Consider the following 24,569-nt stretch of genomic DNA (forward strand, 5'->3'; position numbering starts at 1 on the left):
CTTAGCTTTGATACGTGTACCGTGGAGACGTAGGATGTTAATGTTAGTGGAAGCTGGGGAAGGGGAATGGGGACTCTGGATCGTCTCTGGAACCTTTCTGTAAATCTAAGATTATTTCACAGTAAGATTTTTTAAAGCCCTAGCTTTTTTTTTTTTTTAACCTATTTTATTGGTATTTTACAGAGAGGAAGGGAGAGGGATAGAGAGTTAGAAACATCGATGAGAGAGAAACATCAATCAGCTGCCTCCTGCACACCCCCTCCTGGGGATGTGCCCGCAACCAAGGTACATGCCCTTGACTGGAATCGAACCTGGGACCCTTCAGTCCACAGGCTGACGCTTTATCCACTGAGCCAGACCGGTTAGGGCAAAACCCTAGCTTCTTATCTTGGATTGGTTATCATCTTTATCTTGAACATTTAAGCATTATTTTATTAACTCTTAGCCCCATTTATATTTGGTGGAAAATACATTGATTTGTTTATTAAAGTTGATTTTGGAATGTCCACGATGTTAATATTACTTACTTCTCTTTCCAGGGGAGTCACCTGCTGCCGAAGTTTCCTCATCTTTTGTGATCCTATCTGTGTGCAGTTTCATTATATTAATCGTGTTAATTGCAAATTGTGTATCCTGCTGTAAAGACCCAGAAATTGACTTTAAGGTGAGCACAGATGGTGGGAACATTCAAAATCATCCTCTGATACATTTATCAATAGAATGGCTAAATATCACACTCCCTTGGGAGCAGGGATGGGCAGACTTCTTCCGTAAGAACCAATAGTAAATATATTCGGCCATGGTAAATAGTAAATACCACAGGCCATGCAGGGTCTTGTCATAGTCAACTTTCAGCTCTGCCATCCAAGTGCTACATCAGCCATAGACAGCACAGAAACAGATGGTTGTGGCTGTGTACCAATAAAACTTTATAAAAATGGGTAGTTTGGATTTGGCTCGCTAGCTGTAGTTTGCTCACCCTGCCTTAGAGCATTATTGACAATTTTAAGTTTTGAAAGGGAGGAATAACGTATGATGATTGTATTCACTTGCTATAAGGCCTACAAGGAAGAATAAATGGGAAAACTGGTAAAATCCAAATAAAGTCTGAAGCTGGTAAAATCCAAATAAAGGCTGGTTTTGATTTTCCCCCAAACTTTTGTGTGCTGGTGAGTCTGTGATTGTTGAGGCCAAGGGATCCCCTAGTGTGTTTTGTGTATGAAGAAAGCATCTTTCAGTTTACCTTGAACCCTACAACTCCCTAAGTGGGGAGAAAGAAGAATGCTGCCAGTTGTAAATACTGGCTCGTGTAGCCGCAGATGGGTAGAATGTTTCTATTGATTTTTAGAGAGAGGGAAAGGGGGAAGGAGAGATAGAAACATCAATGAGAGAGAGGAACATCATTGATTGGCTGCCTCCTGCATGCCCCCTACTGGGGATCGAGCCATGATCTCTTGGTTCTTAGGTTGACGATCAGCCACTGAGCCACATCAGCCAGCCACCCTCTCTGAACCTTAGAATCATATGCTGCCTAAAAGTTGTATCATGCTGCCCTGACCGGTTTGGCTCAGTGGATAGAGCGTCGGCCTGTGGACTCAAGGGTTCCAGGTTCCATTCCCGTCAAGGGCATGTACCTTGGTTGCAGGCACATCCCCAGTAGGGGGTGTGCAGGAGGCAGCTGATCGATGTTGCTCTCTCATCGATGTTTCTAACTCTCTATCCTCCCTTCCTCTCTGTAAAAAGTCAATAAAATATATTTTTAAAAAAATAAAAGTTGTATCATGCTGTGGCAAAGTCTTCAGTAGCATTATTTATAAGGTGGAAGTGATGGATAAAGTTATTTTCAATGGGAGAACCTTTAGGAATGTTCGGAAGGAAAGTTGACACAGCTCTTCTGTTTGAAGGTGTACCTCACTTATTCTGCTTCCTGCTTCCCATTAGCAATGATGCCCTAATGCATATGACAACATATATGACATATATGGAAGAATGCCCCCTCACATGCACGTGAGAACATAAATGCTACATCAGAGAGATCTGCCCTTTCAGCTTTTAGTTTCTTCCTTATATGGAGGGCTATGGGAGGTGGTAGAAAATGAAAAGAAGGTTGTTCTGTGAGGAATGGAAAGCAGTCTTGTTCACTCTGTTAGTCCTGGTGGTGTAATACTCTTTCATTACCTGAGGGAATGAATGACCTTGATAATCAGCTGTATCTGTGTTAACATGGACACCGAGGCAGACCCAGCTCGCTGATGGGAACAGGTAAGATAGCTTTCTGCTGAACAAAGTCACTTCAAAGGTTTCTGCAGCTCAACTGGGGCAGCCTCGATTTTCAAGTTGCCATCTTTAGAAAACCAGATGTTCTTAGAATGTCAGCTGAACTTGTGTGCTGCAGTTTTATACTGTAATCTTGGTGTTCAGATCGCAGATTATTTTCTACCTTGATAAATTTTTTATTCTACTCTTTTCAGATAAATAGGACTTGCCTAAAAATACCTTTTCTGAGTCTTTTAACTTCCTTGTTTTGATTGAAATCACATTGTAACCAGAAGTGCATATACAATTTTAAAATAAGTTGTTTTGATTCAGTATGCAAAGAGATCTGTGAAAGTGAATAATAAGAATAGCTTAGACTATAATAACTTAGAAGTAAAATTTTGAACTTAGAAGACTATTTCCATTTTAAGTTCCATGGCCATTATAGAAAACTAGAGGCCTGATGCATTAAATTCGTGCACTTGGGGAGGTCCCTCAGCCTGGCCTGCACCCTCTTGCAGTGCAGGACCCCTCGGGAGATGTCCAACTGACGGCTTAGGCCCACTGTCCGCTGGGAGCAGGCCTAAGCTGGCAGTCAGACATCCTTAGCGCTGCCAACGAGGCGGGTGAGGCTCCCGCCACCTCCGCTGTGCTCGCCAGCCGTGAGCCCGGCTTCTAGCTGAGCGGCGCTCCCCCTGGGGGAGTGCACTAACCACCAGAGGGCAGCTCCTGTGTTGAGCATCTGCCCTCTGGTGGTCAGTGCATGGCATAGTGACCGGTCGTTATGCCATTCGGTCAATTTGCATATTAGCCTTTTATTATATAGGATTTTACATTTAACTTCAAGCTATCAGTCTAAATCAGCCGTGGGCAAACTACGGCCCGTGGGCCGGATCCGGCTGTTCTATCCGGTTCTCTTGCTCTCCCCTCCGCTCCTTTACTTTGAATTTATATTAGTTCACACAAACACTCCATCCATGCTTTTGTTCCGGCCCTCTGGTCCAGTTTAAGAACCCATTGTGGCCCTCGAGTCAAAAAGTTTGCCCACCCCTGGTCTAAATAGTTACATAAAATATATATGTAATTTATTTTCAAGTCCTATTGATTCTGTTATTTGGAGTTGGAGAACACAATTATATGCTTTTTACTTGAAATAAGTGTGAATTGGGAAAAAAATTATGGCCACATGTTCCACATGAGTGAATAAATGTTCATATCTTAAATGTTAGCCAGTGGTTTTAAGGATTTGCTCTCAAATTGACCTACATTCACTATAACATTGCTCTCCTTTTATATTAGGAATTTGAAGATAATTTTGATGACGAGATAGATTTCACACCACCAGCAGAAGATACTCCCTCCGTCCAGTCCCCAGCAGAAGTGTTCACACTTTCAGTACCAAATGTTTCACTGCCAGCTCCATCCCAGTTCCAGCCTTCTGTAGGTAAGACCTTGGTGTTTTCCTGAGTTACTTCTAAGACGTGAGACTGGGAACCTTGCTGGGAATCGTAAAAATAATTGTGCCGACTGTCTCCTCCGTGGGCTTCTTCTCTTCTTTCTGCTCCTGCTGAGTCTGAGTGGTCAGGCCCATTGCATTCCTGCAAAGGCTGAGTCCTTTCCTTTGGACCCTGGATCTGTTTTAGGAGTAAACTGGCCTCCTCGCTTCATTAGAATGGAACTCTCGGACAGAGCTTCTGCCTTTCTCTTTCTCTTTTTCTTTTGTTAATCCTCACCCGAGGATAGTTTTCCATTGATTTCTGAGAGTGGAAGGGCGGGGGGGAGAGAGAGAGAGAGAGAGAGAGAGAGAGAGAGAGAGAGAGAGAGAGAGAGAGAGAGAGAGACATCGATGTGAGAGAGACACATCCATCGTTTGCCTCCCGCACACACATCAAGCTTGCAAGCGAGTTAAGTGTCCTTGACCGGAATCGAACCTAGGCCTGTTAGTCCGAGGGCCAGGGTTCCAGCCCCTGACCCAGGGCTCCTGCCTCTTTTTCAGTAGGCTCGCTTCCCTCCTAGTTCTCTGCCTGCTTGTCGTGCTGAATGGACGCGCCGTCTTCGGGGCGCCCTGTGTTCGGGAGGAGGGCTGTCTTTGGATTTGTTAATCGGATGGACTTCGCACCCTAAGATAGGGAGGGACAGTCCCTGGGGTTCCCTGCTCCACCATGAAACAGGACTAACTAAAGGCCAGCAGGATGGTGACTAGAGGTTACAGTCGTGTCGTTGGGTCAGAAAAGAGCAGTACAGGGTATTGAAGAGTCAGGGTGGGATACTCAGTTACAAAGTATTGTCAGTTTTAAAACGTTTTTGCATTGTTAGTTCGAAAGAGATGTTTTATGTATTTGTTTCTTTATTAGCACAAGCATTAAATTTATGTTGGTGTTTGAACTTTATAGGTTGTATTTTTTAAATATGTTTTTATTGATATTAGAGAGAGGGGAAGGAAGGGGAGAGAGAGATAGAAATGTCAATGATGAGAGAGAATCACTGATCAGCTGCCTCCTGCACGCCCCCCACTGGGGACCGACCCTGCAACCCGGGCATGTGCCCTGACTGGGAATCGAACCACTGACCTCTGGGTTCATGGGTTGATGCTCAGCCACTGAGCTGCACCAGCTAGGCTATAGGTTGTGTATTTAATATTTAATTTATTTCAGTCAATACCCATGTTTAGTTTTTAATGTTCTTTACTTTTCCTACAGAAGGTTTGAAGTCTCAAGTTGCCCGCCACAGTCTAAACTATATACAGGAAATTGGAAATGGCTGGTTTGGAAAGGTAAAGTGTTGTTCACTTCCATTTTTTTCCTCTTACTTATACTGTTTAGAATTTAAGGCTACTTAAGAATTGTATTGCGTGACATTCCACATTCTCTCCAGCCGTTATAGTCCTGATTGAGTTTTCCCATTACCCTGTGAAACTGCATGGGAATGTGGCTTCAGCATTCCTGTGTGGTACGTTTTTCCAAGAAGGTCTTCTATTTTCATTTTTAAAAAATATATTTTTATTGATTTCAGAGAGGGATAGAGAGAAAGAAACTTCAATAATGAGAGAGAATCATTGATCAGTTGCCTTCTGCACTCCTGAGGAAGTTCAAGGGAGAAAGTGGAGACAGCCTGTAGACAAGTCTGTAGAGGAGATTTACTCTAAAAGCAAGCAGAGAAATGGAGTAGGAGACGTTTGGAACCAGCCAAGATGGTAGACAAGTGGTGTCATTGCTGGACTCAGAAGGACAAATTGTACATTTGTTGGATTAGACTGTTGAAGTAAGTGAGCTGGAAATCAAAGGACTGGCAGAGAAGAAGTTAAAATTCAAAGTTTGGGACATACTATATTTATTAATTAGCTAGGTATAGACTCATGGGAGTGTTTGCTGAGATGGGATCGTAGGAAAATGATTATTGTAAGTGAGATCAAAGAACTGAGAGGTTGTGGTTTTGAAGAACTTGTCCCTGCATCTGTTGAACATCAAGAATGGTAACAGTGGTGGCGGGGAGAGAAACAACAAGCCAGGTTATTGCAATAGCATACTATTATTCTTTTTGAATTTGATATCTTACGGTTATTAGTCTCATAGTGTATTGGCACAAGGTGGCTCTTTGAAACAAAAAAAAAACAACTTTGTTAATTATCAGAATTTCTTGTTCTGTTCCTATTTTTGCCCTTATATTCCTAATAAAGACATTAAATTCTGTTCTAGTATATGCTTTCTCTTTCCAGGGCATTACAATGAATCTATTTTATAAAAAGACTAGAGGCCCGGTGCACGAGATTTGTGCACTTGGGGGGTCTCTCAGCCCGGCCTGCACCCTCTTGCAGTCTGGGACCCCTTGGGGGATGTCTGCCTGCCAGCTTGGGCCCGATCCCCCCAGGGCCTCTCACAGTCTGGGGCTCTCGCAGTCCGGGACCCCTTGCTCCTTATCTCTAGAAGCTGTGAGCCTGGCTTCTAGCTGAGTGGAGCTTCCCCTGTGGAAGCACACTGACCACCAGGGGGCAGCACCTGCATTGAGCATCTGCCCCCTGGTGGTCAGTGAGCATCATAGAGACCGGTCATTCTGCTCTTTGGTCGATTTGCATATTATACTTTTATTACATAGGATAAAATAACTTCTAAAAGGCAGCCTTTAGTTTTGATCATTTTTGAATTAAATATAAACTTTTACTTCATCATCATTTTTATTTTAGACCAGGCCTGGTGCGCAGGATTCTTGCACTGGTCGGGGGCCCTCTGAGCAGCTGCTCCCTGGTCCAGCATCTTCCGTGGAGCCAGAGCACTTGCCTCTCCAGGGGACCCGGTCGAGGCTGGGCCCAGGGACAATAGCACTGAGAGGTGGCGGAGTAGGCCTCAGTCCCACGGTGGCCACGATCCCTCCTCCCAGCCTCCGGGGTCAGCTTTGCGAGCCTGGTGGCGGCACTGCACAGCCTGCAGGCATTTGGAGGAGGCAGCAGGGAGTGAGGAGGAGGAGCCTGGGGCAATGATCGCAGCCTGGGTTCCTGCCAGTCGGCTTGGGGGTCGCAGCAGGAGCAGCCGCTCATCCCAGTCAGCCAATCAGCGCTCCCACTGTGGCAGCCCACTGACCACCAGGGGGCATCTCCTGCGTTGAGGGTCTGCCCCTTGGTGGTCATGCACATCATAGCGACTGGTCGACCTGTCGTTCTGGTTGTTCCTCCATTCAGTCGCTGGGCTTTTATTATATAGGATATTATGTTTTTGAATGCCTTAGCATTGTCCTATATTACATTTAGTATTTCATTTGTAACTTGTTCTTATTTTCATTCTCATTTTGTTTTCTATTAATTTCAGTGCTATATTATCCCCCCCGAGTTTTGATTAAGGTTTTAGTAAAAGATAAGGGCCTGGAATAATTGGAATGCCATGGATTTTTAGCATTATAATGCAGTGATAATTTGTTTGTACATTGGCTCTTTGTCAGTTTACTTTCTCTATATGAAGGAGACAAAATAAACGCATTTGAAGTGTTTTTGAGAAATATTGAAGTTATGTTTGAACTGAACTTATAGATTACTCTTCTGTAATACCTTTGGAAATTTCCATGAAAGTATAATACATTTTTAAGTAAATAGAAAAGAGATACACATAAATTTATGAATATTATAAATATCTAATGAATGGCTTAAACCTGAAGGTTGTATTTTACTTTTCCAAGCTTTCTGTCAAGTAGTATTTAAAATAATAGAAGGCCATCTGCTTGTTGCTGAATTTGTTTTCCTGTATTCCATTTCCTAATAAATGAGACACACTTCTTAACCATTTCGTTGGAAGTGAAATGAAAAACTGTTCTTTGGTTTTAGGTCCTCCTCGGGGAGATTTACACAGGCACTAGTGTAGCAAGAGTAATAGTGAAGGAGTTAAAAGCAAGTGCAAGCCCAAAGGAACAAGATACTTTTTTGAAAAATGGAGAACCATACTAGTAAGTAACCCTTATCTATGTTCTGTGAACACAGTCTGTGGTCTTTTGAAAGTCACATGTTTAAAAGTACTTTGTAATTACATTGTAAACGGTATAAATGTTGAATCGCTATATTGTATACCTGAAACTAATACTGTATACCAACTATACTTAAATTAAAAAAACAACAAATCTAAAGGGGGCCATAGAACATGAGAGTTCCTAGTCAGGAAAAGGATGGCATTGTAATTCCAAAAGCAAGAAGCAGAGCGTGATTGTCAAGGTTCTTGGCAACAAATTGATTTTGTGACCCTAAGGGAGAAGGAAAGATGAAGATTTGTCAGCCAGACACAGGGGACCTCAAAGGAAACGGACATTGATGTCACAGGCACATCTGCTCGTCCTGCTCATTCCATTGCATGTCATTTTGTGCACCTGTCATGGATAACGAAAATGAACTCAGTCAGGAAATTTCTCTCTTTATCTCTGTATGGACAGATTGCAAAACTTCACTCAAGGGACAATATTTTAAATATGTCACTTAAAATTACAGCATTGTTAGACCTAAGAATATTTTATCTACCAAGTAAGTTTGCTTTTGAGTAAAACCAAAATAATTTTTAAGGCCCCAAAAAACTAAACTTTGAAATTTTGTTTGCAAAATACACAATTTAAATCAGATCCAGAGTCTCATAACATAAGACTCAAAATGAAAATGTGTCTCAGTAGGTGAATGGTTAAACAAACTGATACGCCATACCAGGGACTACTCAGCAATAAAAAGGAATAGTATATAAGGTAGATAGCCTAGGACCGTGGTTGGCAAACTGCGGCTCGCGAGCCACATGCGGCTCTTTGGCCCCTTGAGTGTGGCTCTTCCACAAAATGCCACGACCTGGGCGAGTCTATTTTGAAGAGGTGGCGTTAGAAGAAGTTTAAGTTTAAAAAATTTGGCTCTCCAAAGAAATTTCAATCGTTGTACTGTTGATATTTGGCTCTGTTGACGAATGAGTTTGCCGACCGCTGGCCTCGGAGTAGCTGGGCTGTTTAGCATGTGGATTGAAATGCTTATTGATACAGGCAACATCTTGGATAATCTTGATGGCATTAAGTTAAATGAAAAAGGTCCATCTTAAAAGGCCACATACTGTATGATTTCATATACGTAATATTCTCAAAATGAGAACATTATAGAAATGGAAAACAGACTAGCCGTTGCCAGCGCTTAGGGAGGCGGGGAAGCGGGGAGGCGGGGAAGCGGGGAGGCAGTGTGGGGCGGCTTAAACGGACCCAGGGTAACGTGGGGAAGGTCTGTGTGGTGATGGGGCACTTCTGCATTTCTGTTGAGGTGGCGGTTTGGGGGTTGTGGGAATCTCCGCATGTGGTACCGGCACACAGACGTACACACATGGGTGCTGTGTCAGTGCCCTGGTTTCGGTACTGCACTGTGGTTGTCAGATGTGAGCAGGGGAAACGGGGGAAGGAAAGGTGGGACCTCTTCATGCTACCTTCGCAGCTTATTGTTAAGTCATAATTGCTTCAAAATGAAAAGCTTTTTAAAAAGCTATTTTGGCATATCTTTTTTTTATAAACTTGCTTTTGGACAAAATATTTTTCCAAATAATAGTTTGCATATGCTGTGGAAATTTATAGAAATAAGGTAGATAGCCTAGGAGTAGCGGGGCTATTTGGTATATGGATTGAAATGCTTGTGAACTTTATATATTTGCCCTGCCTTTTTAAAAGTGTTACTTCAAAATGATCATCTATAAATGAAAATTACTAAAATCTCTAAAATTAGAGATTTTTTTTTTAATTGATTTTTTTACAGAGAGGAAGGGAGAGGGACAGAGAGTTAAGAACATCGATGAGAGAGAAACATCGATCAGCTGCCTCCTGCACACCTCCTACTGGGGATGTGCCCGCAACCAAAGTACATGCCCTTGACTGGAATCGAACCTGGGACCCTTGAGTCCGCAGGCCTCAAGGTTAGGGCTAAAATTAGAGATTTTGAAAATGTTCACCTGATTACCTTTGAATTATTTAATCATTAGATAACAATGTGTTAATGAGCTCTTTTCCGGTTGTCCTCTTTAAATCATGCTGAGTGTTAAATGTGGATTACTGTTGGAACAGTTCTACTCGGGTGCTCTCTGCTGCTCAGCACTGTGCCTGTTTCTCCCCAGTGTTCTCCAGCATCCGAATGTTCTCCAGTGTGTGGGGCAGTGCGTAGAAGCCATCCCCTACCTTCTGGTGTTTGAGTTCTGTGACCTGGTAAGTTTTCGTAGAAACTCATGGTCAAGGGTGCAAACGGTTTGACAGACAGAAATCCTGGACGAGGAGCAGCTTTCACTTCTGTCCTCCATTTTAAGAACTTAATGAAGTATTCATTCATTACCTTTGATAATAGTATTAGTGTTATTTTATACTTCATCCCTACGCTAAGCTATTCTTATGCATTGCTTATCTAATCATATTTCTCTCTCTCTCTCTCTTTTTTTTAAATCCTCACCCAAGGATCTTTTTTCAAATGGCCACTCATCTATTGCTAATGCACTTGGGCTGCTACCAAATCTTGGCTATTGTAAAGAACGGTGCAGTGAAATAGGCATGCATATATTCCTTTGAATTACTGTCTTAGGTTTCTTTGGGTATATCCCCTGAAGTCCCATTTTTAATTTTTTGAGGAAACTTCATCCTGTTTTCCACAGTGACTGCACCAGTCTGCATTCCCACCAACAGTGTACTAGGGTTCCCATTTCTCCATATCCTTGCCAATAATCATTTATTGTTTTATTGGTGATAGCCATTCTGACAGGTTTTAATGTGCATTTCTGTGATGATTAGTGAAGTTGAGCATCTTTTCATGTCTGTTGGAAAAGTGTCTACTCAGGTCCTTTGCCCATTTTTTAATTGTATTATTTGTTTTTTTGGTGTTGAGTTATATAAGTTCTTTATGAATGTTGGATGTTAACTCCTTATCAGATATATCATTGGCAAATATGTTTTCCCATTCAGTGGGTTGGCTTTTCATTTTATTGATGATTTCCTTTGCTGTGCAAAAAGTTTTTAGTTTGATATTGTCCTATTTATTTATTTTGTTTTCCATGCCTGAGGAGATATACAATATTAGAAAAAATACTGCTACAAGAAATGTCTGAGATTTTTCTGCCTGTGTTTTGTTCTAGGATTTTTATAGTTGAAACACATATTTTATGTGACTTTCCTCAGCCATATTGGGAGAATGTTACTCCTGAAGGCTGAACATCTGGAAAGAGCTCCCATCTCCCCCACCCCCCCAAGCTGTCATAGGCAGGGCAGAGCTAATGGCTATGTCAGTTAAGTCCACCATCTGTGATACATTGATCAATAATCCTATATAATAAAAGCCTAATATGCAAATTGTCCCCTCCACTGGGAGTTAGATCAGGGGGTCGGGGCCGGTGGCAGCGGCAAGTGGCTGGGAGAAGGGAGGCGCCCTGGCCGGCAGCCGCTAGGGACCCTACCTGTGCACTAATTTCGTGCACTGGGCCTCTAGTAAAATTTCTAAAACAGTAGTTACTTCTCAAAAGATTAAAAAGGAATCACCATGTGATCCAGCAATTTCACTTCTAGGAACATAGAATTGAAAGCAGGATCTTAAAGAGATTTCCATGCACCCATTTCACAGCAGCATTATTCATAATAGCCAAGAGGTAGAAGCAACCCAGGCGTCCATCAATGGTTGAATAATGAACTAAATTGGTTATATCCATACAATGGGATATTATTCTAATGTGCTAAGTGAAAAAAGCCAAGTCACAAAAAGACAAATCTATACTAATAAAAGGGTAATATGCTAATTAGACCAGATAGACCAGACATCTTTTGGATGTCATTCCAGATGTCCGTCCTTCCTGACAAAGCTGGGGGCATGGCCAGCCTGCAAACTGTCCGTGGCCCCTCGCCCAGGCCTGCCCCACCCCCAGCATGGACCCCCACCCCAATCGGGGGCATGGCTGGCCTGCAAATCCCTCGGCCCCTGGCCCCAGCCGGCCCACCCCCCCCCAGCAAGAACCCCTCCACCCTGATCTGGGGCCCCCTTCAGGGCCAGCCGTCCCCCACTCATGTACCAGGCCTCTATCCTATATAATAAAAGGATAATATGCAAATTGACCCTAATGGCAGAACGACCAGAACGACCGCTGGACCAGTCACTATGAGGCGCACTGACCACCTCTTTGTCCCTTATCCTGGCCAGCAGACTCTGATTGCCTGATGGCCACCTGCAGCAGGGGCGGGGCCAGCGAGTAGGCGGGAACATCCAACCTCTCGGTCCCTTCCCCCAACCGTCAGTCACCGATCACCCAATGGCAAACGGGGAACCAGGGGTGGGTGGCGGTGGGGGGCGGGGCCAGCTGTGGGCAGCCGGGGAAGATGGCCCTGATCGCAGGCCAGGCCTAAGGACCATACCCACGCATGAATTTTATGCGCTGGGCCTCTAGTACTGTATGATTCCACATAGATGAGGTATCTAAAGTAGTCAAACTCAGAGACAGAAAGCGGAAGGGTGGCTGCCAAGGGCTGGGAGGAGGGGGTGGGGAGCTGGTATTTATTGGGCACGGCGTTTCAGCTTGGGAAGATGAAAACAGTTCTGTCGGTTGGATAGTGGTGATGACAGTCGCACAACCGTGTAAATGTATGTCACGCCCCTGAACTCTGCACTTAGAAATGGTTAAGATAATTTTATATCATGCATTTTACCACAATTCTTAAAACATTGATAATTACCTACTGTTACTTACGGTCCTATACTCCGTGTTACCTATACTAGGCAGAGGCAAGAAATTCCCCGATTTCCTTGGGAAAGCTGTCAGTACTTGGGATGGCTAGTCTCATGTCAAAATAAAGGCCTTCAATCCAGGGCCCTGCCAGCGTGCCCAGTAGTGAGAGGTCACATTTGTCTCCTGGGCAGTTCTGTGCTCACCTCTCGGCCCTAGTCAATTTGGGACGCTCTCCTGCAGCAAGGACCAGGGCGTCTGCGGTCACGGCCCTGGGGTCTCGGTCTCTAGGCTCGGTTTGCAGAGACCCCGTGTCAGGAACGGTCGGGGGGTGGGGGGTCAGCCCAGTGCGCCGGAGAGGGCCTGACTGAGCGGAGGGGCGCCATCCGAGGCAAAGCCGCCCGGCCCGGGAACAAGCAGTGGCAGGCACAGCGACGGGAGCCGCTGCCTTCACGTGTTCTCCGTAGGTCAGGAGCTGTCGGAGGAGCCTTTCTGTCGTCACCGGCACTGATCATGCTCAGTGATAACATCTGTTAAGTAGAAAGGAGAGAATATTTTTGCACTTGCTTAGTTCCTTGTAAGATAGAATTCCAGCCTGTTTTTCAAAAACACTTTATCTTGGAATTTTACGAAAGAAAAGGAAAACACTTCTGAGTGGGCTGGGCAGCTGGACCACGGCCACTGATGTGTAATGCTGGTGGCGCGCTGATGTGGAAGGAGCCCTCCCTGCGGGGCGTTGTCCGTGACTCGTTGCCATGGGAAGTACACAGTGCCATCACGTGAACAGGGAGGCAAGGAGATTGTTTTTGGGTAAGGATCACTCATTCAACAAAAACATATCAAGCACCTATTAAGTATGAAGAGCTGGGCAGTGCCCTGGGGACACAGAGGTGAGTCACACCCGGCCCCCTTCCCCCCCCCCCCCGCATCCCTGCCTTTTCTGCCTGTAGAGCCAGGCAGGCCTGCTTCAGCTGCTCATTCTGCCACTTGTGTATCACCTTGAAAAGTTACCTGGACTCCTTCAGCCTTAGTTTAGACATCTGTGAAGTGGGGATACTACTGTCTACCTCACAGACTGCTCTCACCGTTACTAAGATTATGAACGCCAATTGCTGGGCTTATAGTATGTGCTCAGGAAATGGTAGGGTTTTTGTTTGTTTTTTTCATTTTTAGTTACTTAAATTCATTTATCATAAACATTGAGTAAAGATTTGAGAGTGTGTGGAGGAAATCTGACGAGTCATTGGGGAAGGCATGGCCGAGGAAATGCGCTTGCTCTGAGCGTGGAAGAGGGAGCGGGTTGACTTCCTAGGCACAGGAGGATATCGGGAACAGCATGAGCCGGCCCAGCGGTGCGGGGGGCGCAGCAGATGCTCCTGCGGCTGCAGCGTCTGGGCGGCGGGCGAGGAGAAGCAGGTTGGCATCTGCTGAGAAAGATCAGTGGGATGAAAAGCAGTGACTCCACTGGGGAGACCAAACTGCACGTCGGAGTGATCGAAGGGCATCGCTGGCACCTGGCTCTTGTCTTCATCTCTCTCCCTTCCCAGGCCTGGCTGCTGCCCTGGGCCCGTGGCGCTGGCTCTTGGCTGGCGGCTGTCCTGACGGCTTGTGTCCAGGCCGTCCTGCCCTCCTGACGCCTGCTTCACTCCACCCTGGGTTTGCTGGGGCTGGTTACTCGGTAGCCGGCTCCGTGTCCTCCCTCATGTCACAGGTCCTCCCTGCTGGGGCACCGAGGTGCACACCTGGAGTTGATGCGTCAGGTGAACGCACGGGGAAGCTGTTCTCGTTAGGAATTGGATGCCACTAGAACATTTGAAATTACACATGTGGCCGGCTCACGTTTCAGTTGCGCAGCTCTGCTCACATTGTGTCTGGAGAAGTACGGTCTGCGGTTCAGGTGTACTGAGTTTCAGGACAGTCCCCATTCCCTGTTCTGGAAGTAAAATCGGTTGCATTTCCTCGTTAACAAAGATAAAACTTTCAAACAGAATCAGTTAGATTTTACTTAAAGTAAAACACTTTCCATATTGCCTCTTTTTGGCTAGCTTGAATGTGCAGAGTAATGAAGTGATAAATATTAAGCCCAATAAAATGTTGAAACTAGAGATTTTCTCCTAAATTCATTATTATATTGTTAAATTGAAATATGATGGACTGCTTTGTGGAAAATTATTGTCTCAACTTTAATTTGGGAGAACATCTTTTAGAACTTCTCAGAAAGTTTTTCTTTTCCCCTCACTCATTAAGCAGTGATACCCACATTAAACAATGATGTCCCTTGATATCCACGGAATTGGTTCCACAATCCGCCCAGATACCAAAATCCACAGATGCTCAAGACCCTTATGTACAATGGTGTCGTATTTGCATATAATCCATGCACATCCCCATGTATACTTTTTTCTTTTTAATCCTCACCTGAGGGTTTGTTTATTGATTTTAGAGAGAGAGGGAGGGAGAGAAAGAGAGAGAGAAACATCAATGTGTGAGAAAAACATTGATAGGTTGCCTCCTATACGTGCCCATACCAGGGACTGAACCTGCAACCTAGGTATGTGCCTTGACGGGGAATTGAACCCACAACTGTTTTAGTATAAGGGATGATGCTGGGGGCCCTCCTGTATACTTTAAGTCATCTCTAGATTACTAGTAATACCTACTACAATGTAAATGCTCTATAAATAGTTGTTACACTGTGCCGTAACAAAAAAAATCTACATATTCAGTTCAGATGCGATCATTGTGGGTCCAACTACTAGTACATGTCAGCAATAATGTAACTTTCAAATATTTTTGATCTGTGTTTGGTTGAATCTACAGGTGGGGAACCTGTGGCTACAGAGGAAGGGCTGTATTTGCCAAACTCATGCTGTTGTAGATTCTGGGGATACAGAATCAGACAGAGCCCAGCCCGGGGTAGCTTATTTCTGGTGGGACGGACAGACAAGCAAACGAAGTGCCGGTTAGGACTGGGTGTGATTTTAAGAAGTGGCTGCTCAGGGTGGAGGCGGGGAGGTTTTGATCTGATCCACTGGGAAAGCGGTGCCACTTCTGAGAAAGAACAGATTGGTGGAGTTTCACGCAGGACATGTGAGGTTTGAGGTGTCTCTTAGGTCATCCAGGAAAGGGTATCAAGTCAGCAATTGGACAAATGAGCCTCGGGCTCAGGAGATCTAGGGGTGTGGGGCCAGGAAATGTATTTGAGTGATTTATTTACAAGCCATGGGGTGGGTAGAATCACCCAGGAATGCGTGTCACCGTGATGAGGACCAAGGACTGAGCCCTGGGGTGTGGCGGCACTTACAGACCAGTGAGAGGGGGAGGATCCAAGAAAGGGCATGAGAAAGGAGAGGCCAGTGGGATAGGAAGAAAGCCAGGAGGCTGTGGGGAAAGGGAAGGGGCCCATCACTTGGTTATGCTGGTGAGACTTGGACCAGTGACCAGCATGTGGCAGAGGCGGTCGGCCATAGCCCCTTGGGAGCAGCTGCCACTGAGCGTGGGGGGAGGGGCAGTGGAGTTGGGGAGTGAAGGATTAAGAGAGAGTGGGAGGCCAGGATGAGGAATAGCCAGACAGACCAGGCTTGTGAGGGTTATCTGGGAAGAGAGGAGGGAACTGGGATGGCAGCGGGAGAGGAGTGGGGGCCGAGGAGACTTGTTTGGTCCTTTGTTGGATTTACCTGAGAGGTATTTGAGCATTAGAGCGGCAGAAGGAACAGGCTCACCAAGAGGTTGAGCTTAGGAAGGCAATGGGGTGACTAATCTATATATATAAAAGCCTAAGCGACCGGCCGACCAGCCAGTAGCTATGGTGTGCACTGACCACCAGGGGGCAGGTGCTCAGCGCAGGACCTGCCGAGCGACAGCAACTTTGCAGAGTGCCCTCTCGCACTCTGGGACCCCTCGGGGGATGTCGGACTGTTGGTTTCGGCCCGATCCCTGCAGGCCAGGCCTAGGGACCTCACAGGTGCACGAATCCGTGCACCGGGCCTCTAGTCCAGGGATCCTCAAACTACGGCCCGCGGGCCACATGTGGCCCGCCGAGGACATGTATCCGGCCCGCCGGGTGCCGCTGCCTGTCCTGCTTAGCAGCCGACGCGTCCCGGGCCCGCAGTGCGCATAGGAATTTGTTCATAGTTTTTTTTTTAAACTATAGTCCGGCCCTCCAACAGTCTGAGGGACAGTGAACTGGCCCCCTGTTTAAAAAGTTTGAGGACCCCTGCTCTAGACCATAATAACAGACGGAGGTGTGGAGGTGCGTAAGGGTGGATGGAGATGGGTGGGGGGCGGGGGGGGGAGTTCAAGTGGCAGTGAGAAAAAATAGTTGTACAGACAGGGACAGGGTCCCTGGGGCTGCAGCTATGATAATAGTCAGCAATGCTCAGTATGTGGCTGTGTAGGCTGTTCATTCATCCTTGCATTCACAGTTTTGTTTAAAAATTATAACTCCCTCCCCCTCCACCACCAAATCATTCTATCAAACATAAATAACTAAGTTTTCAGTTATAAAGCTATGTAATTGTTTGGTGTTTACATTGTATTGAAATTAATTGTTCTCAGTATCCCGTCAGAAACTGGATAAAACCCTCATGGCAGTTTGTGTTGGAATTTAATCCATTTAAAGGTCTATTATTCACTGAATGACTCAAGTCATTTCCATTTGTTGTTCTGTTATCTGAGTTCTTTGTACATATAGCACTTTGCTGCCATCTAGTGTCATAAATTTTTCTTTTTGAGTTTTTTTTGGGATTTTGGGGAGGATCTGAGACATTTTTAAAACTTGGATAAAGGAAACTGGTTTTCAGAATACATTGCTGTTTTTAAGTGTTGGGCATTTTAAATATATATTATATATATATATATATATATATATATATATATATATATAAATTTATTTCATTGAGGAAGGGAGAGAGAGATAGAAATATCAATGATGAGAGAGAATTATTGATCGGCTGCCTCCTGCACACCCCACACTGGGGATCGAGCCTGCAACCTAGGCATGTGCCCTGACTGGAATCGAACCCAGGACGCTTCAGTCCCCAGGCTGAACTGAGCCAAACTGAGTCCACTGAGCCAAACTGGCTAGGGCAGTGTTGGGAATTTTTAATAGCAAACCAAAGCAATAATTCGACTACTCACCAAACATCGTTAAAACATAAATAAAACAGCCCTGACGGTGTTGCTAAGTGGATAGAGCATCAGCCTGCGGACTCAAGGTCCCAGGTTAGATTCCGGTCAAGGGCATGTGCCTTGGTTGCGGGCACATCGCCGGTGGGGGATGTGCAGGAGGCAGCTGATTGATGTTTCTCTCTCATCAATGTTTCTAGCTCTCTCTCCCTCTCCCTTCCTCTCTGTAAAATATCAATAAAATATATTTAAAAAAAAACACAAAAACAAAAAACATAAACTAGTTATCAAAAACAGCTTTGTTTTGGATAAAATGGATTAATTTTTAGTACTTATGTAATAGGAACATTTTTATTATATAATTAAAGGTTTTATTCAGATTTTTCTTTTAAATGGAGAGCTCTTAAGGATCTTTCTAGACCATAGATCTAACCCTGGATCCTGGCAGTCATCACAAATCTCACCCATGAGAAACTGCTCAGGCTCCTTGTAACTGCTGACGTAAACGCCTCACCCCAGGTTAGAGATCTATGGGGAGAGGCTTTGAGTTTTTGCCCAGCTAGAAACATTAGGAGTGTTAGCATTAGGAAGCAGAATCTCCTGTTTGTTATGTTTGTCTTCTAGTGAAATTTGGGGAGTGGCGTCAGTTGTGGAGAGAAGATATTTTAAGAACAGTGAGTGGTAATGAATATATTTCAGATAACCTTGAACAGTAACTGCGCCCACTCTGCCCTTCCTCTGCCTGCATGGCCAGAGTCTCTCGTGAAGTGTTCCTGGTTTGCCAGCAACTTCTGTTTGCTTTGAGAATTAGCCAGACACAGCCAGTGTAATGCTACCTGGTGTGGGGTAATTTTTACCGTAGATGGGTACTTCTGGAAAGGGGTTAGACAAATGAGTTTAAGCTGCCATTTCATCTTACCTAATAATAGACAAACATGTAAGTTGACCGTACCTCCACTACGCCCATAGCCAATCAGAGTGAGTATGCAAATTAACCCAACAAAGATGGTGGTTAATTTGCATACATAGGTGCCCAGCACCTGGGTCCCGGGAACATCCTGGCACCCAGGTCACTCTGAGGTAGGCCCCGCGTGGGCCCTGAGCAGCCTGGGAAGGGCCTGAGCCAGGGGGCTCCTGGGCAGGGCCAAGCCTACGATCAGAGCCGAAGGGGCAATGGCAGAGCCAGTGATTGGAGGGAGCTGGGAGGCCCCTGCCCAGGCTGAAAGCCTCAGCAGGCCTGGGCAGGGGCAGAGTCGGCGATCGGAGGGAGCTGGGGGGCCCCTGACCAGGCCTAAAGCTTCGGCCAGAGGCTTTAGGCCTGGGCAGGGTCGGAGCCGGCAATTGGAGGGAGCTGGGGGTCCCCTGCCCAGGGCCCGAGGCTTTAGGCCTGGGCAAGGGTGGAGCCGGCGATCAGTGGGAGCTGGGGGGCCCCTGACCAGGCCTAAAGCTTTGGCCAGAGGCTTTAGGCCTGGGCAGGGCCCAGCCGGTGATTATTGTGAACTACAGAGGAAACACCTTTTCTGACTGCTCAATGGCTAAGCTCCCTGTGTGCCACTGGTAATATTCTTAGTAACTTTGGTAATAAGAATCCAAAAAGGTGATCTAGGGTTTTTCCACCACACTTCTGGAGAAAAAACGAAGGTCTGCTGCTGGAGGGCTAAGAAATGTCATATCCTGCCCTAGCCGGTTTGGCTCAGTGGATAATGCCCCGGCCTGCCGACCGCAGGGTCTGGGTTCAATTCTGATCAAGGGCATGTACCTAGGTTGCAGGCTCCTCCCTGGCCGGGGCCCAGGTCAGGGCTCATGCAGGAGGCAACCAAAGTGTTCCTCTCACTTTGATGTTTCTCTCTGTCTTTCTCTTTCTCTCCCACATTTTCTAAAAATCAATGGAAACATATCCTCAGGTGAGGATAAAAAAAAAGAAATAAAGAAATGTCATATCCTATGAAAGACACATCTTGAAAATGCCTAAAGAAAGTTGTCATTTTTTCATGGTGAAGGGACTGGAGTCCGTGTTGATGAAAACACCTTGGTGGCTGTGGTGATTGGCAGTGGCTGCAGCAGTGTGGTGATGGGGCTGGCGCCTTCCCCTGATCAGCCCGGTCACCTCCCACAAAGGGAGGCCAGACTGCGGCTTAGGACATCCTCTGAGGGCTCCCAATATGTGAGAGGGGGCAGGTTGGGCTGAGGAACCCCCCCACCCCCAGTGCACGAATTTCGTGCACCGGGCCCCTAGTTGGTAATATAAATAAATTAAGCTGTTTGTTTTCATACTTAGTTTCCATGTGGGCTACCTTATAAAAATCCCATAGCCTGTAGGCCTGGATGCTTTTGCTGGAATTTTCTGGGTTAATTTACTGTCATCCCAATCTGTCTTTATTCCCACCACTCCATGCTGGGGAGAGCTTAGCATGATTGTATAAAGCTTTAATTTGGAATTAAATCACATCAATAAATATTTAATTGTATGGTAAAGAGAATGCAGAATACTTATTTTCTCAAAAGTGAATTCCCGAAAGCACGCAGCCTGGAATTAAAATGAATTAGTCATGAAATAGAGCCAGGAGTAAAGTGGGAGCCAGGCGGAGTCCCTTGGAGCTCAGCGTTTACCTGTCCGTGCAGTGCATGCTAAGTGTGAGTTTGTGCATCTTCCCGCCCAGGCTGCTCTCCTTCAGATAGGCTGCTTAGCTTCATGAGTTTTTCTTGAGGGACTGGAATGTTCTTTCTCCCAGTGGCCTTTGCACAACACGGGGGAAGCTGGCAGACACCTGAGGCAGCTGGTCCCAGTACTGCACTAACTGCCCTTTCTTTTCCCGCTCCCATTGTTCCGTCCCTCGGCCTTGTTCATGAGTGCCTGGGCAGTAGCCTTCATGATGGGGTGCTCTCTGACCCTGTGTCTCCGAGCATCCCCACACGTAGTGCTAGGGGCACCGTTTCTTTTTCTTTTTTTTTTTTTTTAATATATATTTTATTGATTTTTTTTTACAGAGAGGAAGGGAGAGGGATAGAGAGTTAGAAACATCGATGAGAGAGAAACATCGATCAGCTGTCTCCTGCACACCCCCTACTGGGGACGTGCCCGCAACCAAGGTACATGCCCTTGACCGGAATTGAACCTGGGACCCTTCAGTCTGCAGGCCGACGCTCTATCCATCGAGCCAAACCGGCTAGGGCGGCACCGTTTCTTTTACTCTCCCATCATCTCTGTTCCCTGCAGATGTCTACTTCTGCCTTAGTTTAAATCGTGCACCATTGCACAGTTTCCTTTCTCACTGTTCGGTCTTACGGGGTTTATAGAACAGAGGTGAGCTGGCGTTTAATCAGAATGACCCTAAAGGCGAAGAGTGTTTTCCATACCTTGGAAGTATTTGGTTGAAGTATTTTGTAATTTGAAACTGGTTCAGCCTGTGATGCTTTATTCAGCTAACTCTCAGTAATTTCTAATACATAATCTTAACAACTAATGTCAGTTAAGGCACATGTTTAGTTGCCCATTTGTTGTCTGCTTATAAAAGCAAACTGAACTGGTCTTTGCAGGGCGATCTGAAGGCATACCTGCGCAACGAGCAGGAGCACATTCGGGGGGACTCGCAGACCATGCTGCTGCAGCGGATGGCGTGTGAGATCGCCTCGGGGCTGGCAGCCATGCACAAGCTGCACTTCCTGCACAGGTGGGTCCGTCCGGCGGGGAGAGGCCGTGCAGTTTGTCAGAGGGCCTGTGAAAAGCTCCCAGAGACAGGCTGTAGAGTCCACTCCGGTTTAAATCGTAGAAGCTGTCCTGTGCTTCCCAGTGTCAGAACAGGTTGGGCTTCGTTTAAATCAATACCAGGGCACACAAGGTCGTAATACAGCCTAAGCTCTAGAAACTATTTCCCAAATTTCAAAGACTACGAAGTTATACATTGCTCTGCAAGAGGAGAAACATTCCGAGTCTACCCCCTGACATCTCCCGTGTCCTTGTCATGTCAGCCTTCGGTTCTGGTTCTGCCTGCTAGGTCTCACGGTGTGTCCCACGTCACTTCCCTGGGAGAGGATGCGGGGACCCAATAGGCTCACATCATCTTTTCACGTCTGGTCTTAGCTCTGGTTTCTGGCCAGGGTCCGAGAGGCCTGCCGTGTGGGTGTAGGAGGTCGGGTTGTGGGAGCAGCACAGCGGTGGGTAAACGCCTTTCTGTCAAAACTTTCTGGTCCTGCTCACACAACCCAGCTCCCTGGAGCACATTTTGTTCAGATCATTGATGTGATTTTTGTAATTAAAACAACAAAGGGCTTTGAGTCCTACCTGATCTGATGGTTCTGTGAACCCAAAGGGGGAGTTCTGCTTATTCTCTAGCCTTTGAGCTCTGATTTATATTTAAAATTATTTCTTGGGTCTCCTGGGAAACCAGGCAGTGTCTCTTTAGTTGAATTTAATTAAAACATTTAACTCTTAATAATCTAAAGACCTAAAAAGGGACACCTGTGTGTATTGATGTGAAGGAATGTCTATGAAACATTATGTTTTTTAAAAGGCAGGTTGGCTCGGCTGGTGTGGCTTAGTGGTTGAGTGTCAGCCTAGGAACCAAGAAGAGGTCACAGGTTCGATTCCCGGTCAGGGCACATGCCTGGGTTTGGGGCTCAGTCCCCAGGAGGGGATGTGCAGGAGGCAGCCATTCAATGATGTTCCTCTCTCTCATTGATGTTTCTATCTCTCCCTCTCCCTTCCTCTCTCTAAAAAACAATACAAATTTTTTTTTCAAAAGGAAGGTTAGACTGGGATATATTTATAGAATGACAATTTTTTAAAGATTGTATTGATTTGAGAGAGAGGGGGGAAGGGAGAGGGAGATAGAGAAACATCGATCAGCTGCCCCCTGCACGCCCTCTACTGGGGATCATGCCCACAACCCTGGCATGTGCCCTGAATGAGAATCGAACCGGCCAGGGTGGTAGAGCATTTTTAAAGCGGGAATTTAGAATATTTATTGGCTGACTCAAAGTCAGATTTTCTGTGTTGGGTGAAAATAGAATAGTCCACATGTCCAGCTGGAAGCTGTGAGCTGCGTTTGGAAACTGCTGTGGGAAGGCACCCAGTAGATGTTCCTCTTGCTGTCGTTTAAGAAGAGAGCCAGGCCTGGCTCTCGGCAGCGTGCATTTTTGCAGTCGAGCTCAGGACATTCATGACATTCAGTAACTTTCGGTGAGTTTGCTTGCCATTTGCTACCAGGAGTTCAGATTACTCAGAAAGCGCAGGAGTAAGTGGGGTGTGGTTGGTTTTGAAAAACGGCTGCCGTGGCATTGAGCTGTTCCTGAGAGCAGTCCTTCCGCACATGGGTAAACTCCAGATCCGGTGGGCGTTGAGGACAAGTGGGGAGGGGACTCCTTAGAAGCGTGAGCTCCAGTCCCTGTGTGTCAGCCCCACTCTCGGGTGGCTGAGTCGTGTGCAGTCGCTGACAGCTGAGGCGACAGTAGGCGCTGCCAAGGGGAGCGAGCCTCGAGAGAGCCTTTCGGGGCTGGATCGCTGGCAGCCTCCCCACGGGGCCTGTTTTCCGCTCGGAGGAGGAGCACACTGGCTGTGTGTCTCCTGACCGGAACCGGCACCGACGGCGGAGTTCACTCTGCTGTTGAGAAGCCGCACCGTGCCTTTTTCTCTTCCTGAGCTCTGCATGTTTTGGGCTTCAGAGAGTATTTACTTTTGACCAATTTCTGAGTCAAATTGTCTCATTATCATCTGGAATCTGGGTAGCACGTACCAGTTCCTGTGTCTGTTACTTTATCCTCAGGAAGATCAGCCCTTGCCGTCCAGCCCTGTTGTTTGGTGAGGGCACGGAGGCTCTGATGTGTTAAGGGACTTGCCCAGAGTTCCGGTGCCCAGCCGTGGAGCTGAGACTAGTGCCCAGGTCTGACAGAGGGGACTGGCGTGTTGACAGTGGAGGGAGGGAGCAGGTTTAGCATAAATTCCCCGTCATGCCACTGTCGTCTTCCTTCTTAGCCCTGGCTCTGTTAGGAGAGGCATCCCTTCTTCCCCCGAGGCTGTCACTTGAACTGTGTTAGAGGTTTGCAGTGCCATTTACAATGTGCACATAACGTCCCATCTTTCACCTTCACATTTGAAATCTAAAGGCCTGCAGTGACCACGAGTAAGGAGAGGAGGGCGGAAGCGGGCAGTCCAGGAACGGCTTGAGTGGCCTGAGCAGAAAGTGTCTGGAGCTCCGAAGGGGCCGCAGGCAGCCCCGGGCCTGAGAGGGCCCACCCGCCCCCGTCGGAATGCTGGCACCAGCTTTTAATGCTGGTCTCAGGAGGGAGGTGGGGGAGGCTGCGAAGGGTCTGTTTATGGAGACTCCAGAGGTGCTCAGTAGAACCTGCACGCTGTCCAGTTGCAGCTTTCAGTCCAGTGGGTAAAGCTGCCCCCTTAAAGCGCTTTCATGTTTCTGCCCTCGAATGGCATGCTACTTCTGCTCCCTCCACCCCTTTTCCCCTCTTTCCAAAACGTGGAGGCCACTTCTGTTCTTAAGATTGGAAGTTTCTCTATTGTTTGTAGCAATGGAGTCGGGGGGCGGGGGCCCAGGTTTTTCCCAGACACATCCACAGGTCTGAAGGCTTCTGGATGGAATGCCGAAGACCACCGTGTGTAAACAGAGAGTGTGGAGAGGAATTCAGTGTGACGTGATTGTTTGGGAGAGGAATTGGAAATTCAGACCAGCACGTGTTTACGAAGAACCGGCCATGCGCACGGGGCAGTGCCCTGGCGTTAACGAAGTGTGTGGGGCGTTACTGACCGTGAGAGGGGGAATGCTGCTGTCCCGTCAGCTTGGGACCCGGCAGAGGCTCCGCAGCGCTCTGTGCCTCGGGTTTGCTGCCTGTAAATGGGGAAATAGATCCACCTCCGAGGTTTGATGTGAAGATTAATGAGCTGACGGCACACGTAACGTGCTTAGAGAACCGAGTTGTGTAAGTAAGTGCTTTGTACGCATTAGCCGTTAGTATGTAATTGCATCGGGGTTATATACCAGGTTGCCATTGAATTATATCAGTGTTAGT

General features: G+C 46.5%; 1 protein-coding gene across 2 annotated transcripts in view; it reads left to right on the forward strand.

Moving 5' to 3' along the window:
• Positions 1–24,569, forward strand: part of LMTK2 (lemur tyrosine kinase 2) — a 68,655-nt gene that overhangs the window by 20,998 nt on the left and 23,088 nt on the right. The window contains exons 2-7 of one of the 2 annotated variants that reach the window (XM_080676368.1): positions 540–664; positions 3,556–3,700; positions 4,956–5,029; positions 7,565–7,683; positions 9,849–9,936; positions 21,087–21,220. In XM_080676368.1, the coding sequence (XP_080532494.1) occupies positions 540–664; positions 3,556–3,700; positions 4,956–5,029; positions 7,565–7,683; positions 9,849–9,936; positions 21,087–21,220 (685 nt within the window). The remainder of the gene's footprint in view (positions 1–539; positions 665–3,555; positions 3,701–4,955; positions 5,030–7,564; positions 7,684–9,848; positions 9,937–21,086; positions 21,221–24,569) is intronic. The other variant, XM_080676369.1, reaches the window with a different exon arrangement.

The sequence above is a fragment of the Plecotus auritus genome (assembly GCF_963455305.1).
Source record: "Plecotus auritus genome assembly, chromosome: 6".
NCBI lineage: Eukaryota > Metazoa > Chordata > Mammalia > Chiroptera > Vespertilionidae > Plecotus > Plecotus auritus.